The 20,767-nt window shown below is 45.1% G+C and overlaps 6 protein-coding genes across 6 annotated transcripts; 3 read left to right on the top strand and 3 right to left on the bottom strand.

Moving 5' to 3' along the window:
- Positions 1-155: 155 nt before the first annotated feature.
- C8R40DRAFT_1019301 (uncharacterized protein) lies at positions 156-1,591 on the top strand (the record flags this gene model as incomplete). Its single annotated transcript, XM_046222977.1, has 7 exons — positions 156-325; positions 378-439; positions 486-586; positions 663-760; positions 851-999; positions 1,243-1,279; positions 1,405-1,591. Coding segments are annotated over 7 exons (804 nt in total), but the record flags the coding sequence as incomplete, so codon positions are not given.
- Positions 1,592-2,400: 809 nt separating this feature from the next.
- On the bottom strand, positions 2,401-3,350 carry C8R40DRAFT_1211784 (uncharacterized protein; the record flags this gene model as incomplete). The annotated part of the gene is made up of 4 exons (XM_046233198.1): positions 2,401-2,823; positions 2,869-2,995; positions 3,060-3,181; positions 3,237-3,350. Coding segments are annotated over 4 exons (786 nt in total), but the record flags the coding sequence as incomplete, so codon positions are not given.
- Positions 3,351-3,554: 204 nt separating this feature from the next.
- C8R40DRAFT_1125571 (uncharacterized protein) lies at positions 3,555-5,648 on the bottom strand. The gene is given in 11 exon segments (XM_046228986.1): positions 3,555-3,976; positions 4,057-4,140; positions 4,175-4,176; positions 4,210-4,325; positions 4,434-4,587; positions 4,733-4,835; positions 4,872-4,873; positions 4,886-4,889; positions 4,938-5,157; positions 5,240-5,282; positions 5,345-5,648. 11 exon segments carry the CDS (start codon positions 5,442-5,444, stop codon positions 3,686-3,688), a joined length of 1,119 nt encoding a protein of 372 aa, XP_046081695.1. The 5' UTR covers positions 5,445-5,648; the 3' UTR covers positions 3,555-3,685.
- Positions 5,649-5,951: 303 nt separating this feature from the next.
- C8R40DRAFT_1175398 (uncharacterized protein) lies at positions 5,952-9,386 on the bottom strand (the record flags this gene model as incomplete). Its single annotated transcript, XM_046232322.1, has 20 exons — positions 5,952-6,461; positions 6,525-6,854; positions 6,906-6,968; positions 7,041-7,056; positions 7,113-7,168; positions 7,223-7,363; positions 7,422-7,469; positions 7,521-7,531; positions 7,584-7,658; positions 7,717-7,740; positions 7,832-7,854; positions 7,909-7,929; positions 8,004-8,129; positions 8,186-8,254; positions 8,306-8,439; positions 8,490-8,509; positions 8,572-8,717; positions 8,776-8,817; positions 8,871-9,041; positions 9,103-9,386. The coding sequence occupies 20 exons, from the start codon at positions 9,384-9,386 to the stop codon at positions 5,952-5,954; spliced, it is 2,310 nt and encodes a 769-aa protein (XP_046081694.1).
- A 2,232-nt stretch (positions 9,387-11,618) lies between these two features.
- Positions 11,619-12,542, top strand: C8R40DRAFT_1056559 (uncharacterized protein; the record flags this gene model as incomplete). Its single annotated transcript, XM_046225091.1, has 2 exons — positions 11,619-11,937; positions 11,983-12,542. The coding sequence occupies 2 exons, from the start codon at positions 11,619-11,621 to the stop codon at positions 12,540-12,542; spliced, it is 879 nt and encodes a 292-aa protein (XP_046081693.1).
- A 1,747-nt stretch (positions 12,543-14,289) lies between these two features.
- On the top strand, positions 14,290-15,823 carry C8R40DRAFT_1211764 (uncharacterized protein; the record flags this gene model as incomplete). Its single annotated transcript, XM_046233197.1, has 8 exons — positions 14,290-14,483; positions 14,536-14,597; positions 14,645-14,745; positions 14,822-14,919; positions 15,010-15,164; positions 15,215-15,230; positions 15,279-15,334; positions 15,513-15,823. 8 exons carry the CDS (start codon positions 14,290-14,292, stop codon positions 15,821-15,823), a joined length of 993 nt encoding a protein of 330 aa, XP_046081692.1.
- Between the last annotated feature and the right edge of the window lie 4,944 nt (positions 15,824-20,767).

Genomic DNA, 20,767 nt, shown 5'->3' with positions numbered 1-20,767 from the left:
GATACCTATTGATAGTCTGTACTCATAGTTTTTTTTTCATATTATTCAACTTTTATTCTTTCGAACAAGGTTGTTGAGCAATTATGCTGAGGCTGCTGTTATTAGTGAGCAATTTATCTTGTGTTTCAACTACACCCTTGATTACATTTCTTTTAGCACTATGTGTTGCAGACTATATTAAGACATGGCCCAGAGATTTTAGCTCAATATGGAAAAGAAAATTGACTGGAACTTCAGTACTGTTCCTGGTGAACAGATACATGTTGCTCTTGTCTGTTATGATTCAAGCAATACCTGGTTTTCCTGGAAATGGAACAGATGAACAGTAAGTCATGACTTTTCTAATACATGTTGGTCTGGTACTAATATAAAAAAAGGTGCCAAGCATTAAACATAATATATCCAATTTGTGGAATTTTGGCCTTAGTTGCAACCAATGGTATGTAGTCAATCTGACCTCAATGACCTCCACTCACCTGTTTAAGTTCTTTTTGCCCTGAGGGTTTATGCAATATATAGTAGAAATAAAGTGATTTTTGGAATAGCTTCTGCATTTATCATTTCAAGATTCACACTTGATATATGGGTAAGTGTCATTATCACTGAGCCAGCAGGGATTGGCTAGTTGTATTTCATTGTCCAGTGACCCATTTTGTGCAAAGAGTACAGTACTAGAAGTTAGTGTTTCCACAATTGGATCTCCATCTCAAAACCTCTCAAGGTGTGGGCTAAGCATTAATAATATAGATCAATACACTCAGTAAGCACCAGTTTATCAGTTCTCTGACAAATATTTGATTTTGCATCTTCTTCAGGTGTGAGATAATCATGTTTATGCAACAATATTCAGACTGTTGATTTTTCTAGTTGAACTGGCTATTCCACTGTTGGCATTGGGATATGACATTTTCATCTTCATTCTAACTGCTATAAAGACTGTGCAACATTCACTGGAAATGCAAAGGCTCAATCAATCTAGTATTACACAAATAATCATCCGTGATGGTAATTGTTGTTTATAATGTTCTGAAAATGATGCTTAAGCTTTCTAATAGGGACTTTGTATTTCCTGTATGTTCTATTCCATTATTTGAACCGAGAAATATAACTGATATTGAGTATTTTAAGACTCATGCTTGTAGTGGCTATTATTCTTGCTATCTTCAGTGTGGTCAGTTTTTAAAATTTCTCAAAGTTGTTGAGTGCATTATATTTAAAGAATCCCTCAAGGTATCATTAAAGTCAGGAAATTTAAATGTATGTCATTGTATCCAAAAAGGTTGTGGATTATTGCAAAATACACTCTCCATTTACAACAGAATCTCAAGGAGTTTGTCACACCCTTCTTTGATATGTGAATCAATCTTCCATTGGTGATTATATTCTTTCTAATTTATTTCCCAGATTGCCCAACATTCTCATCAGCCGCCTGATGCTCAACTTGCGCACATATTCTGAACCTGGCAATACCACAATATCCCAAGGTCAACAGACCCGTGTGTCATCATTGAACTTTGCTTCCAACCAGATGTTGGGGAATATTGGTGCTCCATTGGATGGGAGATCTTTCAATGAGGAAGAAGAAGAAGAAGAAGAAGAGAGAGTGGAAATAGAGGCTATTGATGGGCAACATGACAGGTCTAGTGAGCCTGAGAGGTAACTTGGATTTGATCATGACATGATACAATCTCATGTCACATATGTTCAAGCTGCTGATTGTGCAGACTCCAAAGCATAAGGAAGGCTTTTGAACTTGAATGTTTACCATATGTTTTGATGGAATATTGAAATTTTTCTTGCACTTTGATATATATATATTTATTTCTTTTGTTCTTCCCACAATACCTAATTGAATTATTTATTTAGCTTGGGTGTTGTTGTTGTCAAATTGACCTAAGTAAATCAGGACAGTTTAGTATGGTGTCATGATCAATTTAGACAAGTAACATCTCAGTCTTTTTACAGATGAAGTAGCTAATTAGATATATCTGTCATTGAGTGGAGGCACAACAGGTTTAACAGGAGTAGAAACAACACATTAGATGCAATGGTTGAGTTCTTCAACACCTCAACCACTGCCAATGTTGATGTTGATACTCCCATCTTATGTTCCACAATATCTGCAGGTATAACAGCAGACACAGGATCAAACACAAACACAGTATCAGCATTACCAAATCCAGCCACCGCAGCCACACTGAATGTGACTCTGCACAAATCAGTGCACAATTAAGAATACAAATACGGAGTGTGCATTGCAAGCAACGTGATTTTCAATTGCATGTAGTACATATAGTTGTCACTCCTCACTTTTTTCCACCCAAGTGACAAGAGGCAAAAGTCTTCAATAAACTTTGGACACTATTGAAGCCTGACTGGTCCCTGAAACTGTGCCTACATTCATGTCCTGCATGATTGCAGCTCCAGAGGACCTGTATAATATACATTGACACAGGGTTTTTGGATAAGAAAGAAACACAAGGGGGGAACCACGTATGTCCCAACCCTCTCTGCACCAGCTCCCAACATCTCCACACATTTCTCAAATGATTGAATTCCCGCACTTGTTTTCACTTTAACTTTATCACCCTTCCCATCATTCCTCCCAGAAGTATATTCCACAGACCGATACAAAAGCCCCACATCCTCCATCGTCGCTCCTCCCCCACCAAACCCAATACACATTTTGACAAAATCTGCACTGGCTTCAGCAGCGATGAATGCTCCAGCAATTTTTTCGGAGTCAGAGAGAAATATAGTTTTGAGGATGACTTTCAGGTTGACTTTTCTCATAGCTTCTTCACTTGTTTGGGTGAGGGATGACTCGGAGGATCGTAGATCGTGCTGATGGAGCTGAGGCTGGTAGACGTGGCATGCTTCAGCAACAGCACAAATATCATTGAAAACAGTGGTGTAAGATTTGTATTTAAGTGCGCCAATGTTTATTACCATGTCGATTTTGCGCGCGCTGTTGAAGATGGCGTCTTGGGCTTCGCTTTGTAGTAAGTAGGTAAGATCGTTATTGAGTGTGGGGTATTATTATCTAGTGTTGAACTCACAACACTTTTACCGCCGTTGTACTTGCCCCGAGAGGAACCCCAATCACTGCACATGGAATAGATTTGGATCCGTGTAATCGTTCAGCAACTTGTTTAACGTGGACTCCATTCACGCAGCATGACTAGACTTTGTCCACATACACTGTGTACACATGCAGACACAAAATAAAGCCTTACCTTGAACCCATACCTTATCACCTCATAGCACAAAACATCGATCTGCGCTGAAGTAGCATCCGGTTTCAATAGAGTATGATCAATAGTCAAAGGGAATAAAGGATCCGATGGGTATGTTATGGTTATGAACTTGGTCTGGGATTACCAGTGTGTGCTGCTACTGTACCATTGTTATCAGTGTTCTTGAGTTGGAAAATCTTTTCCTCAATGGCGATTTTCCATTCCTCATCTGTAAGAGCCATGCTAGCACTGTGGATATCGGTACTGACTCAACTGGAACGATACAAGCAAAGTTCTCACGCTTGGTTTCTTTCAATTCTCAGCACATCTTTTGGTGGTATGGATCAGGGATACATGAACAACAGAATACTCAAGTTGCTGATAAATAGCAGCAAGAAAGGATCCTATGCAAATAAAATAACCAGAGTGATAGTCCTCCGAGTCCCTTTCTAGTTTGTCACCACCTTGTAGCTTCGATCCTCCTGCTCAAGTTCACTACTAGATGCTGACATTGTGGTGAAGAACCCATTCCCATAATCCCCAGATACCGACTGCTCCGACTCGCCGGATACAAATTGTCCAGGTGCAAACCGGATTGTACTACACTTTGGCAAGGCTCCGACTCCTTTCTCAACATCTTGCTTTAAAGGCTCTCTATGGCCTCCGACCACTGCTGAAAAGCTTTCCAAAATGGATCTTTGGGAGGCGATGATTGAGATTACGAGTGCTGAGTGTGTTCCCTATGTGTAAAGATGAGGTACAGTACTGGATCAACATTGAAAAGAAAAAAAGTGGCAAGGTAGGGGAAGAAGAAGCTCACTGCGAAAAACAATGTAAACTGCGCAACAATTGCACAACCAAGTACTGAAGGCGCATTGTCATCTACAGTCAACGTTCCATTTGCCACGGACATTCATGAGTGAGCATCAAAACTACATTGGACTATTTCATCCATCAAGTAATAGAAACCCCACCTGAACTGCACAGTAAAATAAACCACACTCAACAAGGGAAAGCAAAATTTTGAAAGACACATTCTTGTTCACTCGATCTCGAGACATTGTTTTCTTGATTGACTGTTGGAAGAGCCTAACATGCAAGTTATTACAAGTGTGTAGTATGATTAGCATCAAAAATGTGTCAAGGACAACAAAAACTCAATGGGAAAAGTGAAAAGATCAAGTTTCCCCGACATACCAAGCTTTACTCATAATACAGCTCATCGCCGCGAGATTCACAGCTAACGAGACAAACATACTTGAAGCATTGCCCTTCAAGAATCCATTTCCGCTTGCTCCCTTGTTGCTTGTGAGGATGATGGAGAAATTTGTCACGTCATATATTGATGCAGCTGAGATTGCAAATAATATTCCCAGTCAGCAATTATTGTATGCCAGAAGATTGCAGGAGGATTTGGAGGGGATTGGAGACCAGGAGGTCAACATAGGTAGTAGTATGAAGGAGTAGTCTGTGGTAAACTCAGTATGTCAACTGACCTGCACTTCCAGCCAACAGTACACACAATGTATACCACACAGCTCTTGAATGGTACCAAAGAACAGAAATGCACCACACGACAATTGCATCCCCGGCAAAGAACTAGAGAACAATTAACAAGGTATCCAGATTTCAAATATCAGCAAACTCAATGATTCATCACTTCGGAGTACCAATTCTCCAACAAGGTTTACTTACATTCAAAACCTGAAAAATCAGGGAAGCGATCCCATAGGGCTCTGCCCTCGCGGATGCGCTAGCCATTCGATCAAGATATGAGATGCTATCACTAGGAGATTGAGACCAAGACAACCCGGTGAGGGTCTCCCCGACATTGGTGATGAATTGCCCGGTAACGGAGAACAGAGTGAGACATGTGAGGATTAAAAGGAATCGGACAGGTTTGGAGTTGCGTGCTCTTTGTCTACAGTTTGAAGTAAGTAATGATGATTGTTGAGTTATGAGATGGAGCACATATGTATCTTTATGCAAACTCAAACACGCACCTTAAAACATTTATCGAAAGTGCGAAAACAGGTAAAGAGAGACCTGCCAATATAAGAAACAACAGTCGTAGGTAGTATCATCAATTCCATTGATAGACCACATACCATAAAAGAGGCTCGCCCCTAGGATGTAGACAACGTCGAAATACGCTGAGAACCCAATCTGGTCTGCTATCTCGTTTTGAGAAACAGTAGGGGAAGACATGAGGCGTTGGGATGAAGGTGAGGCTGCAGGGAACTTGAAACAGTGTTGACTCCATTCTCATTATATATTAACTTCCCTATGGGACCGCATCTCGAGTAATCAATAGTGGTTTTTCTGCGGAGCGGTTTGTGGTATCACACAATCTATCTATTTATCTTAGTCAAGATTGAAGCTTCTGAGTAGAATATAATGCATGTCAATTCAACGGTAGTCCTGATACAAGCAAAGAAACACACATTGACTTTGATGTAAGTGTTCAATGCCTTCCATAGAAATGACCCAACGAATAACTTCCTTGCGTTCCAACAGCGTACTCATCAGAATCATGATGGTGTATATGAGGAGATGAATTCCACAAAAAAAAAGTTGGGAGAAGCTAAATGCATATACTTTGGGGGGAAAAGATCTATAATTAGAAATAGAACCTGCTTCAATGCAGGTGAAAAAGAGCATACCTCATAAACGTGTATATTCAATGCATGTTCTATCCTTCCAACACAAACTAAGCTACACTTTTCCCCTGTCCCTCAAATCCTTCGCAATGCCCTCCAACAAATTTTCAATCCTTTCCTGTCTTTCCTCCAACTTCGCCAACCTCTCCGACCACTGCGAAGCACCACCTGCACTCCCCTCCTCCTCCTGAATCTGTCCAGCTGTAGGTATATCCAAGCCCCCACGACTAGACGGGCTCTGCCCAGGTGGGCTCTCCGAGATAACGCCATCTGCACCACTCATGACTTCCTGCATCGAAGGGAAGTTCTGCTGAGACCGCGGTTGCTGTTGTTGCACATGCTGAAGATGTCGATTCGGTGTACCCAAGTTATTATTGCTTTGACGAAGAAGCCCAACATCGCTTGTATTACGCCGATGAACTCCCTGCATAGACGACAGCCGTCTTCGTGTTGTCGGCCCGTAGCTAATCAGTGGAGCACCACCCTGTGGTACCGAGGGAACCTGGTCTAGGGACTCATCACTCGCAAGAGGGAGATCGTCATCAACGACCAAAGGCTGATATATCTGTGCTAAGGGACTGGTGAAACTTTGCGCGGCCTCCATACCTCAACTCATAATTGAGTTGACTCGAGTTCGCGGAGGTATAGGATGCGGTTGACTTCCTCCTAATTGATCTTGTGAAGATGAAGAAGGACCACCACCAGGAGTAAGATGAGTTTGATTCGCAAACGGTCTATTTTGGGAGGAGTTCGAGGTTCTTCGTTGTTGAAGGGAATTGGATGTGCGACGATTGGAAGAATTGGATGTCTGCCGTTTGCTTGGAGAAGGTGGGGGGCTGTTCGGTTTTGATGATGTTGATACAGATGGTGATAGAGGTGGTTTGTCACTCGGACCAAGTTCAACATCATCCCTAGTATCCAACGCACTAGTATCTAGTTCTTCCTCGATTTCGAAGATCTAAGGAAAAATGAGGACATCTGCTATTTTTTGCACATTGTCAACTCTTACTGCATCAATATCACTATCAGATCCAGCCAATCCTTCAAAAATAGCTGTAACAACCATCAGATTCTATAACACAAGGAAAAAGCAGGTTAAACTTACACAATCGTTTCAATTGCCTTGGAAGTGGATTAATCATACGCCCTCTCCGTGACCACTATCAAGGTCTCATAGAATCCTGTAGTCCTGTTATGTTTAGCCTGCCGTTCATACAGTGCAATGATCAGGAGCGCAGGAAGGTTCATGATTCTGATCATGAATACGTTGACCTACACGAGCGACACCGATGAGTGTTGAATACAGAAAATTTTCAGTAAATGGACCTTATGGAACCACCTAGGGGTGAGGATATAACTGAGTGGAAGCATGAAACACAGTGCAACCAAGTTTATCGGAGGCTGGTAAGAGAACAAGGAGTCTGCCTTTATGCCTTCAATCGTGGACACGGCTTTTCTGAACATGGCCTGGCGTTAAAGGGGTGAAATCTACAGTAGTTCCAGGGATGGAAATGAGGACACTCACCTCCGCAGCGGCGTCTTCGTTTATTGTCGCAAAAGTGTTGGAAAGAATCTAGCAAAAAAAATTGAGAACACAGTATAGCTTATTCGATCGACCACTCACAGACACGAGGACTGAACAGGATATTGTAAACAATGAGCGCCATAATCTTTTCAAACCACATACCAGTCAGCAGCAGAGTATTACTGAGCATAGCGTATGTGACCATAAGCACTGGCCCGAAGACTTGATGAAATTGAGCTTGTGATATAGATTATATTTTGGACAGAACCGTATCAATCAAGGAAAAGCAACTTACTCGACCGTTCGAAACCACTGGCATCTAACCCGAACCAAAGGTCAAGCATCCATCAAGCAATGGTCCTTTGTGTTGATTAGAGATAAGCTGATGTGGATCGAGAAGACAGACGTACCCAGCACTGTATCTGAAGATGGTCTAGTTATTGAGAACACCGCTAATCATATTATCTAAGAGCGTGGCATGACATACTGTGCTTCATTGCGGCTTAGCCTACGTGTTGAGAACCAAAAAGAGAAGTGTAAATTCAGTAAGGAACTGTGTTCATTGAATATAGCTTGACGCACGTCCAAAGAGCATAAAGAAAACCACAAAAGCAGAACGCAGCGATCAGCATGAGCACAACGAATTGCGTAATCATAGCTCTCAATGAAAGGACCATTAGATTATTGCGAAGCGTGACAAATGCCAGTCTGATACAGAGTCAACCAACATCAATGTATGATAATGTTAGCTCGAAAGTGCTAACCTCGGAAACATCAAGCAAGCGATGAGAGCAAGACAGTCTATACCGGTAGAACGCGCCCAGAGACCTATACTTAGACTCTTGAATGATTGTTCCGAAAGAAACCAAAACGGGACGACAAACTATGGTGAAATACTCCATAAAGCCTGAGGATAGCATAAAGCATAAAGGTCGTTACTGAAACCGAGTTTGATCACCAAGCTGGACATTTTACTAGATGGGATTAAGAGTTTACCAAAAGCGAGATCGAAACCATTCTATAAACGGTAGGTCAGTTCTACCTCTTTCGTAAAGGTAGATAGCTTACCCAAGTACCCTTAAAGTACACTGTACGCCGAAAATTCGAAATGATGTTCAGAGAATCACCAGCCTGACATGGGTATACGCACCTTGTACACCATGTTCTTGCATCGCAGCAACCTTTTCGAGACAGAATCCAAGAGCATATACCATGAAGATTACCTCGGGAGCATTCAACTCGTCTCGGGTGTTCCATTCAGTAGCGAGGATAAAGAGTACGAAAAGAATCAAGAAGCTAACCAAAACAGTTAGCTTTTTGGATTGTAGGTCTCTTTTCGTCTTGGATCACGTACTTGGTGTATTCCAGAACCGACCGAATGAAAGGTACCTTGAGACTGTTATCAAAGAACGTTCAGCCAGGACCAGTTATCTGCAAGAGCCGCCCGACCAACCGATAATGATCCAATAAAGGGGCTTTGTGAGGGTCATAGAAGTGGATTGGGTTCCGTTTGTAGGTCTACTAGAAGATGAAGTGATAGTAGAAGACTCTCGATGGCGAATGATACTTGCATCTGATAGGATCGAGTGACTGCTTTCGGCTTGATACACACACTTTCCTCTGAACGGAAATACGGCATTGAACGACGAGTGATGAGAGAAACCATGATGTGAGTACGCACGACCAAATCCCATCAATGACCTTCTGACAAGAAGAACTTTTTATAAACCTCTTCGACCTTCCTAGAATCGCCATTTCAATAGCATTCCCAACCCTTTCTTCCAGATCTTCCCTCTCCTCGCGAGCCATTTGCATCACAGTCTCGTCCGCACCGCTATATACCATCCAACTCGTCGTCAAGACCACGGCGAGCTCCAACAGATTGTTGCCGTACTCCCGCAATGTGCGTATTGCCAGGATTTCACAAAGTTCTGCGCGGGTTCGAGATACAGGAGAGGTAGCCATGTTGAAGGAAGACGCCGTTGACATCGAGGCGTTCAAGAGCGTCATTGGCGCCAGTGTTGAGGCTACTTACTCGTCACTAGCGCTGGCTGGAAATATATTCCACGTTCTACTCATCGAAAACACGAACACGAACCACGGGTTTCATCGAATCCAATGAACACTGCGTTCATCACCCAATCACCGAATTGTATCACCAAGTTGAATTCCCGGAATCCCCTCAACGGCCTGCAACGCCTCTGTTTCTCCGTCCCTCCGTCCCTAGCGGCGGTTCGACATTCAGGAGAACAACTTCAGCTGATCATGAGTTCAACTAGGTGTCGTAGGATATGGGTTCGAATATGGGTTCGGATAAGAAGTTGGTACAGACTCGGAGACGTGTTTAGTCAAGATTGGTTGGGTCTACGATGACGCGGATGAAGGGAAAAGCGACGATGGAACGATGGAACGATGAGGTTATAACATATGGAGAATGGTGAGCACCTTCGCTCTTCCCTCTCTCGTTTTGTTTACTCAAGTTTCTGTCCAGGTTTGGAGATGGATGGTATCACCAATCCTCTTGTTCTCCTCACAGCTACCGCGCTACTGTGCTACTCCCGGAAACCACCCTTTCCCTCCGCGTCTTCTATGGCTATCGAAACCGCCGACATCGTCCCCGCTCTCATTGCGATTTGAGCTCCTCGACGCTATTGATGGTTACATGATCTCCGAGTCCTCACCGTCGGCGTATTTGCGGCTCGTTTACCTTCTCTCGATGGATCCATCCATCCATCCATCTTCGCACTCATCAAGCGAATTCTCGTATAGGCAGGGTATCCCTCTCGGTTCGGGTATGGGTATTCCCTCGCATTGTTATGATGGCTGGTGCTGCTGTTGGTATGGCGTTCTGTACTCGAGCGTTGTGGTTGTGACTGGTCGATGTTGACGTTGATACCGAATCAAAGGTGGTGGCAAAGGCTGAAGTCGGGAGATAGGGATAGCGGGGTGGGATGGAGTGGGAATGCGGGAGTTGTTGGACGTTCTAGGGGAGTTCGAAGTGTTAGACGTTAGAGGGTTGGATAAGGGGAGATGAAGGAGAGTATTGATTGCTGTTGAGACGAGGGGTGGTTGTGGTTGGTCTGCGGTTTGTAATGTTTGAAGGTGATATGGGGATAAATAGCATTCTTTCTGCGCCGCTTGCTCTTTCAATCTTATTTTCGACCTCTACTAATCGACGGAAAATGAAAGTGAGGGGACTAGCGTGTGATCAGTAACAAATAATGTGACATAACAACGTGTGACTCCCGTACCTTACGCGTTTGCTTTTTCATTCTCATCCTCAACGTCGTCGAATCGCGATGAGTAAAACAGGACAATTCAGCACGATGTCGGACGATCAGTTTCGACATGTTATATCTCAGGTGAGTATCCGAGTCTTTTCCTCTCAGAAGTACCTTGCTTACCGGACGGATGTAGCTGCCATTAAGCGGTAGAACAACAGCAGCAACAACAACGCGTGCGACGCGCGGATCGAGCTCGTCAACGCCTCAACCAGCGCCGATGTTGATGCTCGCACCGCCGTCTTATGTACCGCAGTATCCGCAGGGACAGCAACAACCGCAGACGCAAATTCAGAATCAAATGCAGCAAAGTCAAACACGGTATCAACACTACCAAATCCCCCAACCACAACCACAATCCCAACAAGCTCCGGTAGCTCCAGTCGCACCAGTAGCAGGAACCCCAATATCTTCCTCCGCTCAAGCGTATTTCACATCCTATTCTTCCCGCCTCCGAACAGGTGCGACACTCCTCATCCAACCGACTTTATTCCCTGGTTCCACCACCACCACCGCCTCTTCTTCTTTACCTATCCCCTCCACCTCATCATTGTCTTCGACCCTGGGAACGACGACGCGTCCCACGCGCGCATCCCGTCGATCTCGGGGAACAGTGATCAACTACGCCGAGGTAGACGACGAGGGGGATGACGACGAGGGTGACGGTGACGATGCGAATGATACTAAAAAAGACGGAGATCATATACCGGACGCTGGTGCACTCGATGATGATGCGACCGACGGGGATTTCGTCGCTGGGAGTGGGAGGAGAGTGGGTAGACCGAGTAAACAACAACAGCAAGTGAGGGTGGATAGCTCAGATTTAGATCAGAGCTATCTCGGCCTGGTTCCTCCGTCGAGGTTTATTAGGACCAGAGGTTTCTTATCGAACGCTGCTACGGCGCCAGGCGGTCCGATGTTCAGTTTAGACTACGGTCCAAACTACCTTTCTTCCCTTCCCCTTCCCTCTACCCCTCCTCCGCACCCAAACCCGATCCTCATCCCGGTCCGACTCGAATTCGACGTCCCAGAGCTCGGATTACGCATCCGGGATGTCTTTCTCTGGAATCTCCACGAACCGTCGGCGTCTATAACACCAGAAGTCTTTGCCGCGCAGTTTTGTAGGGACCTGGATATCGGGGTGGATCCGTATGGGGAGATCGTGGCGAGGCAGATTAGGGCACAGGTGGAGGATGCGAGGGGCGAGGCGTGGGTTGGGTGGATGGATTCGTTGGGTTTCTCTGTTGATGAACACAACGACGACGACGACGACGAACAAGACCTAGACCTAAACCAACACCACCACCAAAACTCCCCCTCCCAAAACACCGAATGCCGCGTCATCCTCTCCCTCGACGTCCAAATCTCCACCCACCACTTAACCGACCACATCGAATGGGACCTCCTCTCCCCTCTCACCCCTGAAGCCTTCTCTCTCCAACTCTGTGCCGACCTCGGGTTATCCGGCGAAGCCATCCCACTCATCGCACATGCGATACACGAGGAACTGTGTCGTCACAGACGAGACGTTGTTGATTGGGGCGTTCTCGGTGCCCACCCTCCGTTGAACTTGATTCCCGGGAGTGGGGGTGACTTGGAAGGACCGATAAAAGACCGAACAGGGCTGGGTTTAGGATCCCTCGGACGCCCAGCGCGAGAACGAGATGGGCGGTACCCGAAGCCTCTGAGGAGCGCGTGGAGAGATTGGGCGGAGGCGGAGGAGTATGCGACGAGGTGGGAGGTGTTGAGTCCCGAAGAGGTAGAGCGGAGGGAGGTCGAGAGGGAGAGGGCAGGGAGGAGGTTGAGGAGGGAGACTAGTAAGTGGAGGTCGAGGAGGTGATTGTGAGGTTTGGTTATTACAGGGAAAATACGACAGTCAATTCCATATCCTCTACTTCCTCTAATACATCCTTCAAACATCCTCCCAAGTCCGAGTGCAAAAAGAAAAATCCAACTCTGGAGTCTATTCCCCACAATCACCTACTATGAATAGTGGATAGTGTGAAATGGGAATAATACATCCTTCTGTATCCATTCCATTCCAAGTCCTGAATCCTTCGCTGGGTTCGTCATTGGAGTGTGTTTGTCCCATGGACAGGGTAAAAATCTCAAACTTCGCACTAACAGAGGTCATTGTGGAGAATAGACTCCAGAGTCGGGTTTGCACTTGACACAGCGAGTGATTTGGGATAAACATCCAGAGACCCGGAATAAACATCATATCCCGGGAAAAATAATCAAGACTAAGTGTAAAGAAAGCCTTTTCAATTTTTGACTTCGACTTTTTCAACTTGAACTTTTGACTCTGTATTCCGGAAAGACATTTCATGGATGGATGGATGGGCACGACCTTCGAGCGATTTTGTCTATGCTCGAGTTCTCACTTGGCAAGAAATCCATATCCTTCTATCCTTCTACTTGACATATCCTTCTATCCTCCTTCTTGAATGCTTGAATGCACAGGTCCTACGGGCTTGAAGACGGAGTATACCATAGGATACCTATGTATGTAAGCTAATTACAATAGAAATTTAGTACACAACAGTACATAACAATCCCTGGAATGGAGAAGGAGTCTCAACCCCACAGCAGCATTGCCGAGGTAAGGCTCTGGTTTTGCAGGGTATACCATCCTGGAGAGCACCTGTGAGCCCATCACCACTTGGTTTAGGCAAGTGCTACCGGCTTTTGCTGGATCTCACTACATCAATTATTGGAGTTCTGTGCACTGCCAAGTGTATGGGGAATGATGTAGATATAGAAGGAGTTGGTGAATTGAGGGATCTGACAGATGCTGAGGAGAGCATAGCCAGATTTTCGGAGGGATCAAGGTATTTGGATTTCCATTTTCAACTAATCATTGTAGTTAACAGTGGAATTTCAGAAACAGATTACAAAAATTCATCTAGCCAACACTGTCACTGTCCTTGTTTGCTGGAGGGGATTGCTCTTTGCATAACTAGTACTGTGATATAAGCACCTATTCCTGAGCACCTTCTATATCTTTTAAAAGCTCCACCCCCTCCCAGGCAGTGTGCTTGTGCTTATACTAATGTAGGAGGGGACTGCCAGAGGAATTAATCCCGCCCCTGGAGCTGAGAAGGAGTCTCAACTCACAACAGCATTTTACAGCAACTCCTGTTGGGTTATATCTCATCTGAGATTTAGAATTCCTGGACTTGGGAACTGAGTTGCCATTGTGATTCTTGAAGTACTCACACAACTGCACTTTTAACTTGACTGACCTGAACTGTTGTAATCCACACCTATAAAAGCAGGGCATGTGGAGACTGAACAACACAATAATTCTTTTTACCACATTCACCAATAAACACTAGGAGCCAGTTTTGACCTCCTGAATTATCAATCACTATAGAACAACTTTCTGAATTTCTTAAATCTTGCCACAATGGATGATATTCTTCCTCAAATTGAATCTTGGTAAATAAAACTCATGATACCTATTGATAGTCTGTACTCATAGTTTTTTCTTCACATTATTTGACTTTTATTCTTTCAAACTAGGGTGTTGAGCAATTATGCTGAGGCTGCTGTTATTAGTGAGCAATTTATCTACTGTTCCAACTATGCCTTTCATTACATTTCTTTTAGCACTATGTGTTGCAGACCATATTGAGACATGGCCCAGAGAATTTAGCTCAATATGGAAAAGAAAATTAACTGGAACTTCAGTACTGTTCCTGGTAAACAGATACATGTTGCTCTTGTCTGTTATCATTCAAGCAATATTTGAGTTTCCTGGAAATGGAACAGATGAGCAGTAAGCTATGACTTTTCTAATGCATGTTGTCCTGGTACTAATATAACAAAAGGTGCCAAGCATTAAATATAATATATTCAATTTTTACAATTCTGTCCATAGTTGCAGCCAATGGTGTGTAGTCAATCTTACCTCAATGACCTCCACTCACCTAGTTGAAGTTCTTTTTGCCCTGAGGGTTTATGCAATATACAATAGAAATAGAGTGATTTTTGGAATAGCTTCTGCATTCATCATTTCAAGACTTACACTTGATATATGGGTATGTGTCATTATCACTGAGCCAGCAGGAATTGGCTGCTTGTATTTCATTGTCCAGTAACACATTTTGTGTACAGAATTTAGCACTAGGAGTTGGTGGTTCCACAATTGGATCTCCATTTCAAAACCTCTCAAGGTGTGGGCTAAGTGGTAATAATGTAGATCAATACACTCAGTAAGCACCAGTTTATCAGTTCTCTGACAAATATTTGATTTTGCATCTTCTACAGGTGTGAGATAATCATGTTTATGCAACAATATTTAGACTGTTGATTTTTTTAGTGGACCTGGCTATTCCATTGTTGGCATTGGGATATGACATTTTCACCTTCATTCTAACTGCTATAAAGACTGTTCAGCATTCACTGGAAATGCAAAGGCTCAATCAGTCTAGTATTACACAAATAATCTTCCGTGATGGTAATTCTTGCATATATTGTTCTGAGAATGATGCTCAAGATTCCTAATAGGGACTTTGTATTTCCTGTATGTTCTATTACATTATTTGAACCGAGAAATATAACTGATATTGAGTATTTTAAGACTCATGCTTGTAGTGGCTATTATTCTTGCTATCTTCAGTGTGGTCAGTTTTTAAAATTTTCTCAAAGTTGTTGAGTGCATTATATTTATAGAATCCCTCAAGGTATTATTAAAGTCGGGAAATTTCAATGTATGTCATTGTATCCAAAAAGGTTCTGGATTGTTGCAAAATACACTCTCCATTTACAACAGAATTTTGAGGGGTTTGTTGAACCCTTCTTTGAGATGTGAATCAATCTTTCATTGGTGATTATATTCTTTCTAATTCATTTCCCAGATTGCCCAACATTCTCATCAGCCGCCTGATGCTCAACTTGCGCACATATTCTGAACCTGGCAATACCACAATATCCCAAGGTCAACAGACCCGTGTATCATCATTGAACTTTGCTTCCAACCAGATGTTGGGGAATATTGGGGCTCCATTAGATGGGGAATCTTTCAATGAGGAAGAAGAAGAAGAAGAAGAAGAAGAGAGAGTGGAAATAGAGGCTATTGGTGGGCAACATGACAGGTCTGGTGAGCCTGAAAGGTAACTTGATTTTGATCATGACATGATACAATCTCATGTCACATATGTTCAAGCTGGTGATTGTGCAGACCCCAGAGCATAAGGAATGCTTTTGAACTTGAATGTTTACCATATGTTTCAACAGAATATTGAAAGTTTTCTTGCACTTTGATATATGTATATTTATTTGATTCATAGTTCTTTTATCCTGCCCACAATACCTGATTAAATTATTTATTCAGCTTGGGTGTTGTTGTGGTCAAACTGACATGATGTTAAGATTATGTACACCATGAAGCTGTGCCAGAGGCCACAAGGTGTCTAAGGGCAGAGGGTTGAATGGGACAGTAGTGAAGTTATTCACAACACCGCTGTTACACTGCTAGTCCCCGGAGATCGAGAGTGGAGAGTAGGCAACTAGAAGCCACCAAGCTGGAGTGGCAGTAATGCCAATGACAAGGAGCGGACCAAAGAACTCACAAGTCCTGAGATCAGAGTAGAGAGTACTTCAAGGCGACAGGCCTGAAGACTTAGAAGACAGAGAGAGACAAGAGAAGGTGATCTAAGTTGATCTAAGATGATAATTAAACTGAAAAACTACAGTATAGTACAGGAGTATTTATACCTATGAACTGGTGCATTGGAGCAGAGCATCAGACTAACTACTAGGAGCTATACATATAGTGCCTTCAGGGTTAAGCATAAGACAATAAAGAGAGACTAGGTTGAAAGGAAATGTATAGCAAGAAAGAACAATAAAGAAGAGATTATAATAAACAATAGATCTTGGAGTACCGAGTGGCAGAGCGGGGCACCAAGGCATGGTCCTGACAGTATCCCCCTCAAAAGCTGAGATCACTGAAAATTGATCCCATCAACAAAATAAGTTGTTGAAAATTTAAATTCACATCTTCCTGCGGGCCGCTGGTTTAATCGAATGAACCTAATATTTGGTTTTTGAAGCATGTAAAAGGCCCAGGGTTTTCCACTGTGGAACTAACTTTTCCCAAACTCCTAAGTCCCACAGTATGATGACCAGCTGAACTATCACCACAACTACCACCACCTCCCATAACCCTTCCCCCGGCCCTTCCTCATCATGTCCCGCCAACCTCCTGACACCAATACCGCTGCTGTAGAGGACGAGGAGCAGGAGATCAAGAGGATCATGAAGGAGGTGGAGGAGAGGAAGGCCACTGAGGAGGCCAGGAGAGTGGCAGAGGAGGAGGCTGCTAAGAGGGCAGTGGAAGAGGCAAAGAAGAAGGAGGCAGCTGCTTGGGCCGGCACTGCCAGAAGGAAGGCCACTGTCAAGTCCATGCAGCGGGCCTCCATTCCGCCGCTCGGTATTCCGAAGATTTGCTTTTATTGTAATCTCTTCCTATTGTTCTTTCTCGCTACCCATACCCTTTCGTCCTAGTCTCTCATTATTGTCTTTTACTCTTTCGTTCTAGTCTCTCCTTATTGTCTTTCACTCTACCCTGCAGGTACTACTCGTATAGCTCCTAGTAGTTAGTCTGGCGCTCCGCACCGATGCGCCGCTCCGTAGATATAAATACTGCCTGTACGCTACTGTAGTTCCTTAGTTTAATTATCGACTTAGATTCCCTCTTTCACTCTGTGCTCCTCTAAGTCTTCAGGCTTACTGCCTTGAAGTTCTCTCTACTCTACCTTAGGACTTATACGTTCTCTGGTTCGCTCCTCGTCACCGGCGTTATCGCCGCTCCGACTTGGCTGCTACTCAGCTCCTCTCTTCTATACTCTCGACCTCCGGGGACATACGGCGTAACGGCGGTGTTGTTAATAACTTCACTACTGTCCCATTCGTATTCCGCACTTAGACACTCTGTGACCTCTGGCACGGTTACACGGGTTGCATGATCTTAACAGTATAATTAAACTCAATCCGTAACGTCGTACTGACATATCATTTTTTATGCCTCCGAAAACTCGAGCTCAATCCAGAGCTAATTCCGAAGAAAACACTTTCTTCACCACAGCTCAATCATTTGCCCCATTCTCCGACTCTATCTCTGCCATCGGTCAACCACGTCGCCGTAATCGCGGTTTCGGTCCAGCCACAGTTCCTACTACGTCAACTCTTCCTGAAGCCATGGAAGAAGATCAGCAATTTGAGTACAGCACTTTGTACACCGGTGACGGACAACCTGTCCAAGTCTTGACCCCTCGCCGTGGACAACCCCCCGTGGTCGCTCCGGCTCGGGGCCGGTCAACTGCTCGAATTGATTCTCCAATTCTCCAAGCCATAGCCCGCCGTACGGGAAAACAACCCCAACGTCGAGCTGCTTCTGAATCTCCTCGTGACCCACCTCCTCATTTCGATTTGGATACTGGTGATCACGATGATCAAGACCCTCCTGTCGACCCCGACGATCCGGGTGCCGACAACAACAATGACGATCTGGATGACGACTCCGGCGGTTTACCGCGTGGTGAGCCTGGTGACCCCAGTGGGCCTGGCGGTCCCGGCGGTCCCGGCGGACCTGGTGGTCCTGGTGGACCTGGTGGTCCTCGTTCTCCTAATTCTCCTGACATCCCCAACGAGCAACGAGCTATGTTGGATCTTCTCTCGGGATTCAAGGGTTCCATTGAAACCCTCGGTACCGTTCTCACTGCACTCGGCCGTCCCTCTGACAGCTCTGAATCTAAGAGTAAGGTCAAGGAACCCGAGGTATTCGACGGTTCGGATCCCCGAAAACTCAAGACGTTCTTCGTCAATCTCGCCCTGGTCTTCAATGACCGTCCCAAGTACTTCACCGACCAACGGAAGGTGAACTACACCCTTTCCTATCTCAGTGGGTCAGCCAAAGAATGGTTTGTCCCTGATATTCTCGATCCGGACCTCGACTCGCTGCCGGCCTGGACGTCCTCCTTCAAAGCCCTTGTAAAGGAGCTTCAGGATAATTTCGGCGTTTACGACGCCCAAGGCGAGGCCGAAGATTCTCTCGGTAATCTGAAGATGAAGGAAACCGAGAACATCCGGAAATACAATATCCGGTTCAACACCCTGGCTGCTAGTACCAACTGGGATTCTGCTGCCCTGAAATGGGCTTATGGACGAGGCTTAGCTGAGCGCATCAAGGACGAAATGGCGCGTTTGCCCGAGCCGGCGACGCTCGCCGATTACCGTCAAGAGGTTCTTCGCATTGACAATCGTTATTGGAAACGCGAGGAAACTAGGAAGCGCGAGGCTGGTAAGCCTTTTGTTGCTCGGAACCCGAAGAAGGGTTCCTCGGACTTTAAGACTGGTTCTACTAACCAGCAAAACAACTCTCAGCCATCTGGATCTTCGGCGCCGCTCACGCCGAAGCCTAAACCCTTCTCTGGTGGTAAGCCTAATAACAATGGTAAGCCCCAGAACTCTTCGAATTCCGGCCAATCCGGCGGTCAGCGCCCCGCGTTCAACCATCTAGGAGCAGATGGTAAAGTACTTCCCTCCGAACGGGAAAGAAGGATGAAGAACAACCTTTGTCTCTTCTGTGGTGGTAAGCATCAGATTGCTGACTGCAATAAGCGAAAGGCCCGAGAATCGAAGGGCCGCGCTGCCGAGGTTGAAGAAACCCCCGAAGCAACCATTGAGGTTGTTGAAGAGGATTCGGAAAACTAATCCGCAGCTCTTGTTCCCCGGTACGAAACGGGAGCTGCGTTGATCAGGTTCGTACCTCACCTGGGGAGTTATATCTCAACGCGTCCGCTCTTTCTTCCATTGAACGTTCTCTTGTAATTTCATTAACTACTGAATTCTCGTTATCCGATTCGGCCGCGCCGGCCGAACCCATCTTTGCTCTCCTCAAATTTCCTACTCTTGTTGATTCTGGTTCTACTGACTCTTTCATCGATACTCGTTATGTTTCTCAGAACTCTATTCCTACGACCAAAATTTCTCCTGTTAATCTTCGTCTCTTTGATGGTTCATTGTCTTCTAAACCCATTACCGATATGGCGAATATCGCCGTTCGGTTCCCTTCCGGCGAGCTGCTTCTCTTACCCTTTTATGTTACACATTTAGATTCATCTTGTAAAGCAGTACTAGGTTACAGTTTCTTATCCCGCTACAATCCGTTGATTGACTGGGCATCTCGAAACATTACGTTCCGTAACACTTCACACCTTGATTCTCCACAGACGTCTGTGCCTTCTGCTATCAACACTGTTGTTGCAAAGGTCGCTGTTCCGCTACCGGAACCTTCGCCGTCGGTTTCACCGACAATTCTGGAGACCCCTCCTGGGGACTCACCTTGCTCTCGCTCTCGCTCCCGCTCTCGGACTTCACGGGCCAAGCCCCTTTCGTCCAAATTCCCTTTTGAACCCATCTACTCTTACCCTACGGTCTCTCAATTCGCTGCTCAGCTGGAAACTCCCGAGGTAGACATTGCACTTGTCAGTGCTGCAGTCTTCAATAGGGCTTGCAAGGACGCCGGTATGGAACCCATCCTTCTTCGTGCTATCCACTCAGAGGTCGCGGCCCGCGCCGCCGACCGCTCTTCCACCGCTCCTACTGTCCCTCTACTTCCTCCTTCCATCCGAGCCGAGTATGCTGAGTTTGCAGACGTCTTCGACGAGATAGCTGCAGATTCTCTTCCTGAACACAGACCTTACGACTTGAAGATTGACTTGGAAGAAGGCGCTTCGCCGCCTCTCGGCCGTATTTACCCTTTGTCTGAAAAGGAGCTAGTTGCCCTTAAAGACTTTATTGACAAACAGCTGGCTACTGGTGCCATCACCCCATCATCCTCTCCTCACGGCGCTCCGGTCCTTTTTGTCCCGAAGAAAGACGGCAAACTTCGCCTTTGCGTCGATTTCCGTGGACTCAATCGTATCACCAAAAAGGATCGTTACCCACTCCCACTCATATCAGATCTTCTCGACGCTCCGAAAAGAGCTAAAATATACACCAAATTGGATCTCGCTCACGCTTATCATCTAGTCAGAATCGCTGAAGGTGACGAAT

This window comes from Lentinula edodes (assembly GCF_021015755.1).
Source record: "Lentinula edodes strain Le(Bin) 0899 ss11 chromosome Unknown C8R40scaffold_43, whole genome shotgun sequence".
Lineage (NCBI taxonomy): Eukaryota > Fungi > Basidiomycota > Agaricomycetes > Agaricales > Omphalotaceae > Lentinula > Lentinula edodes.
The sequence above is the reverse complement of the archived record's forward strand: the minus strand, read 5'-3'. Positions and strand labels throughout refer to the sequence as shown.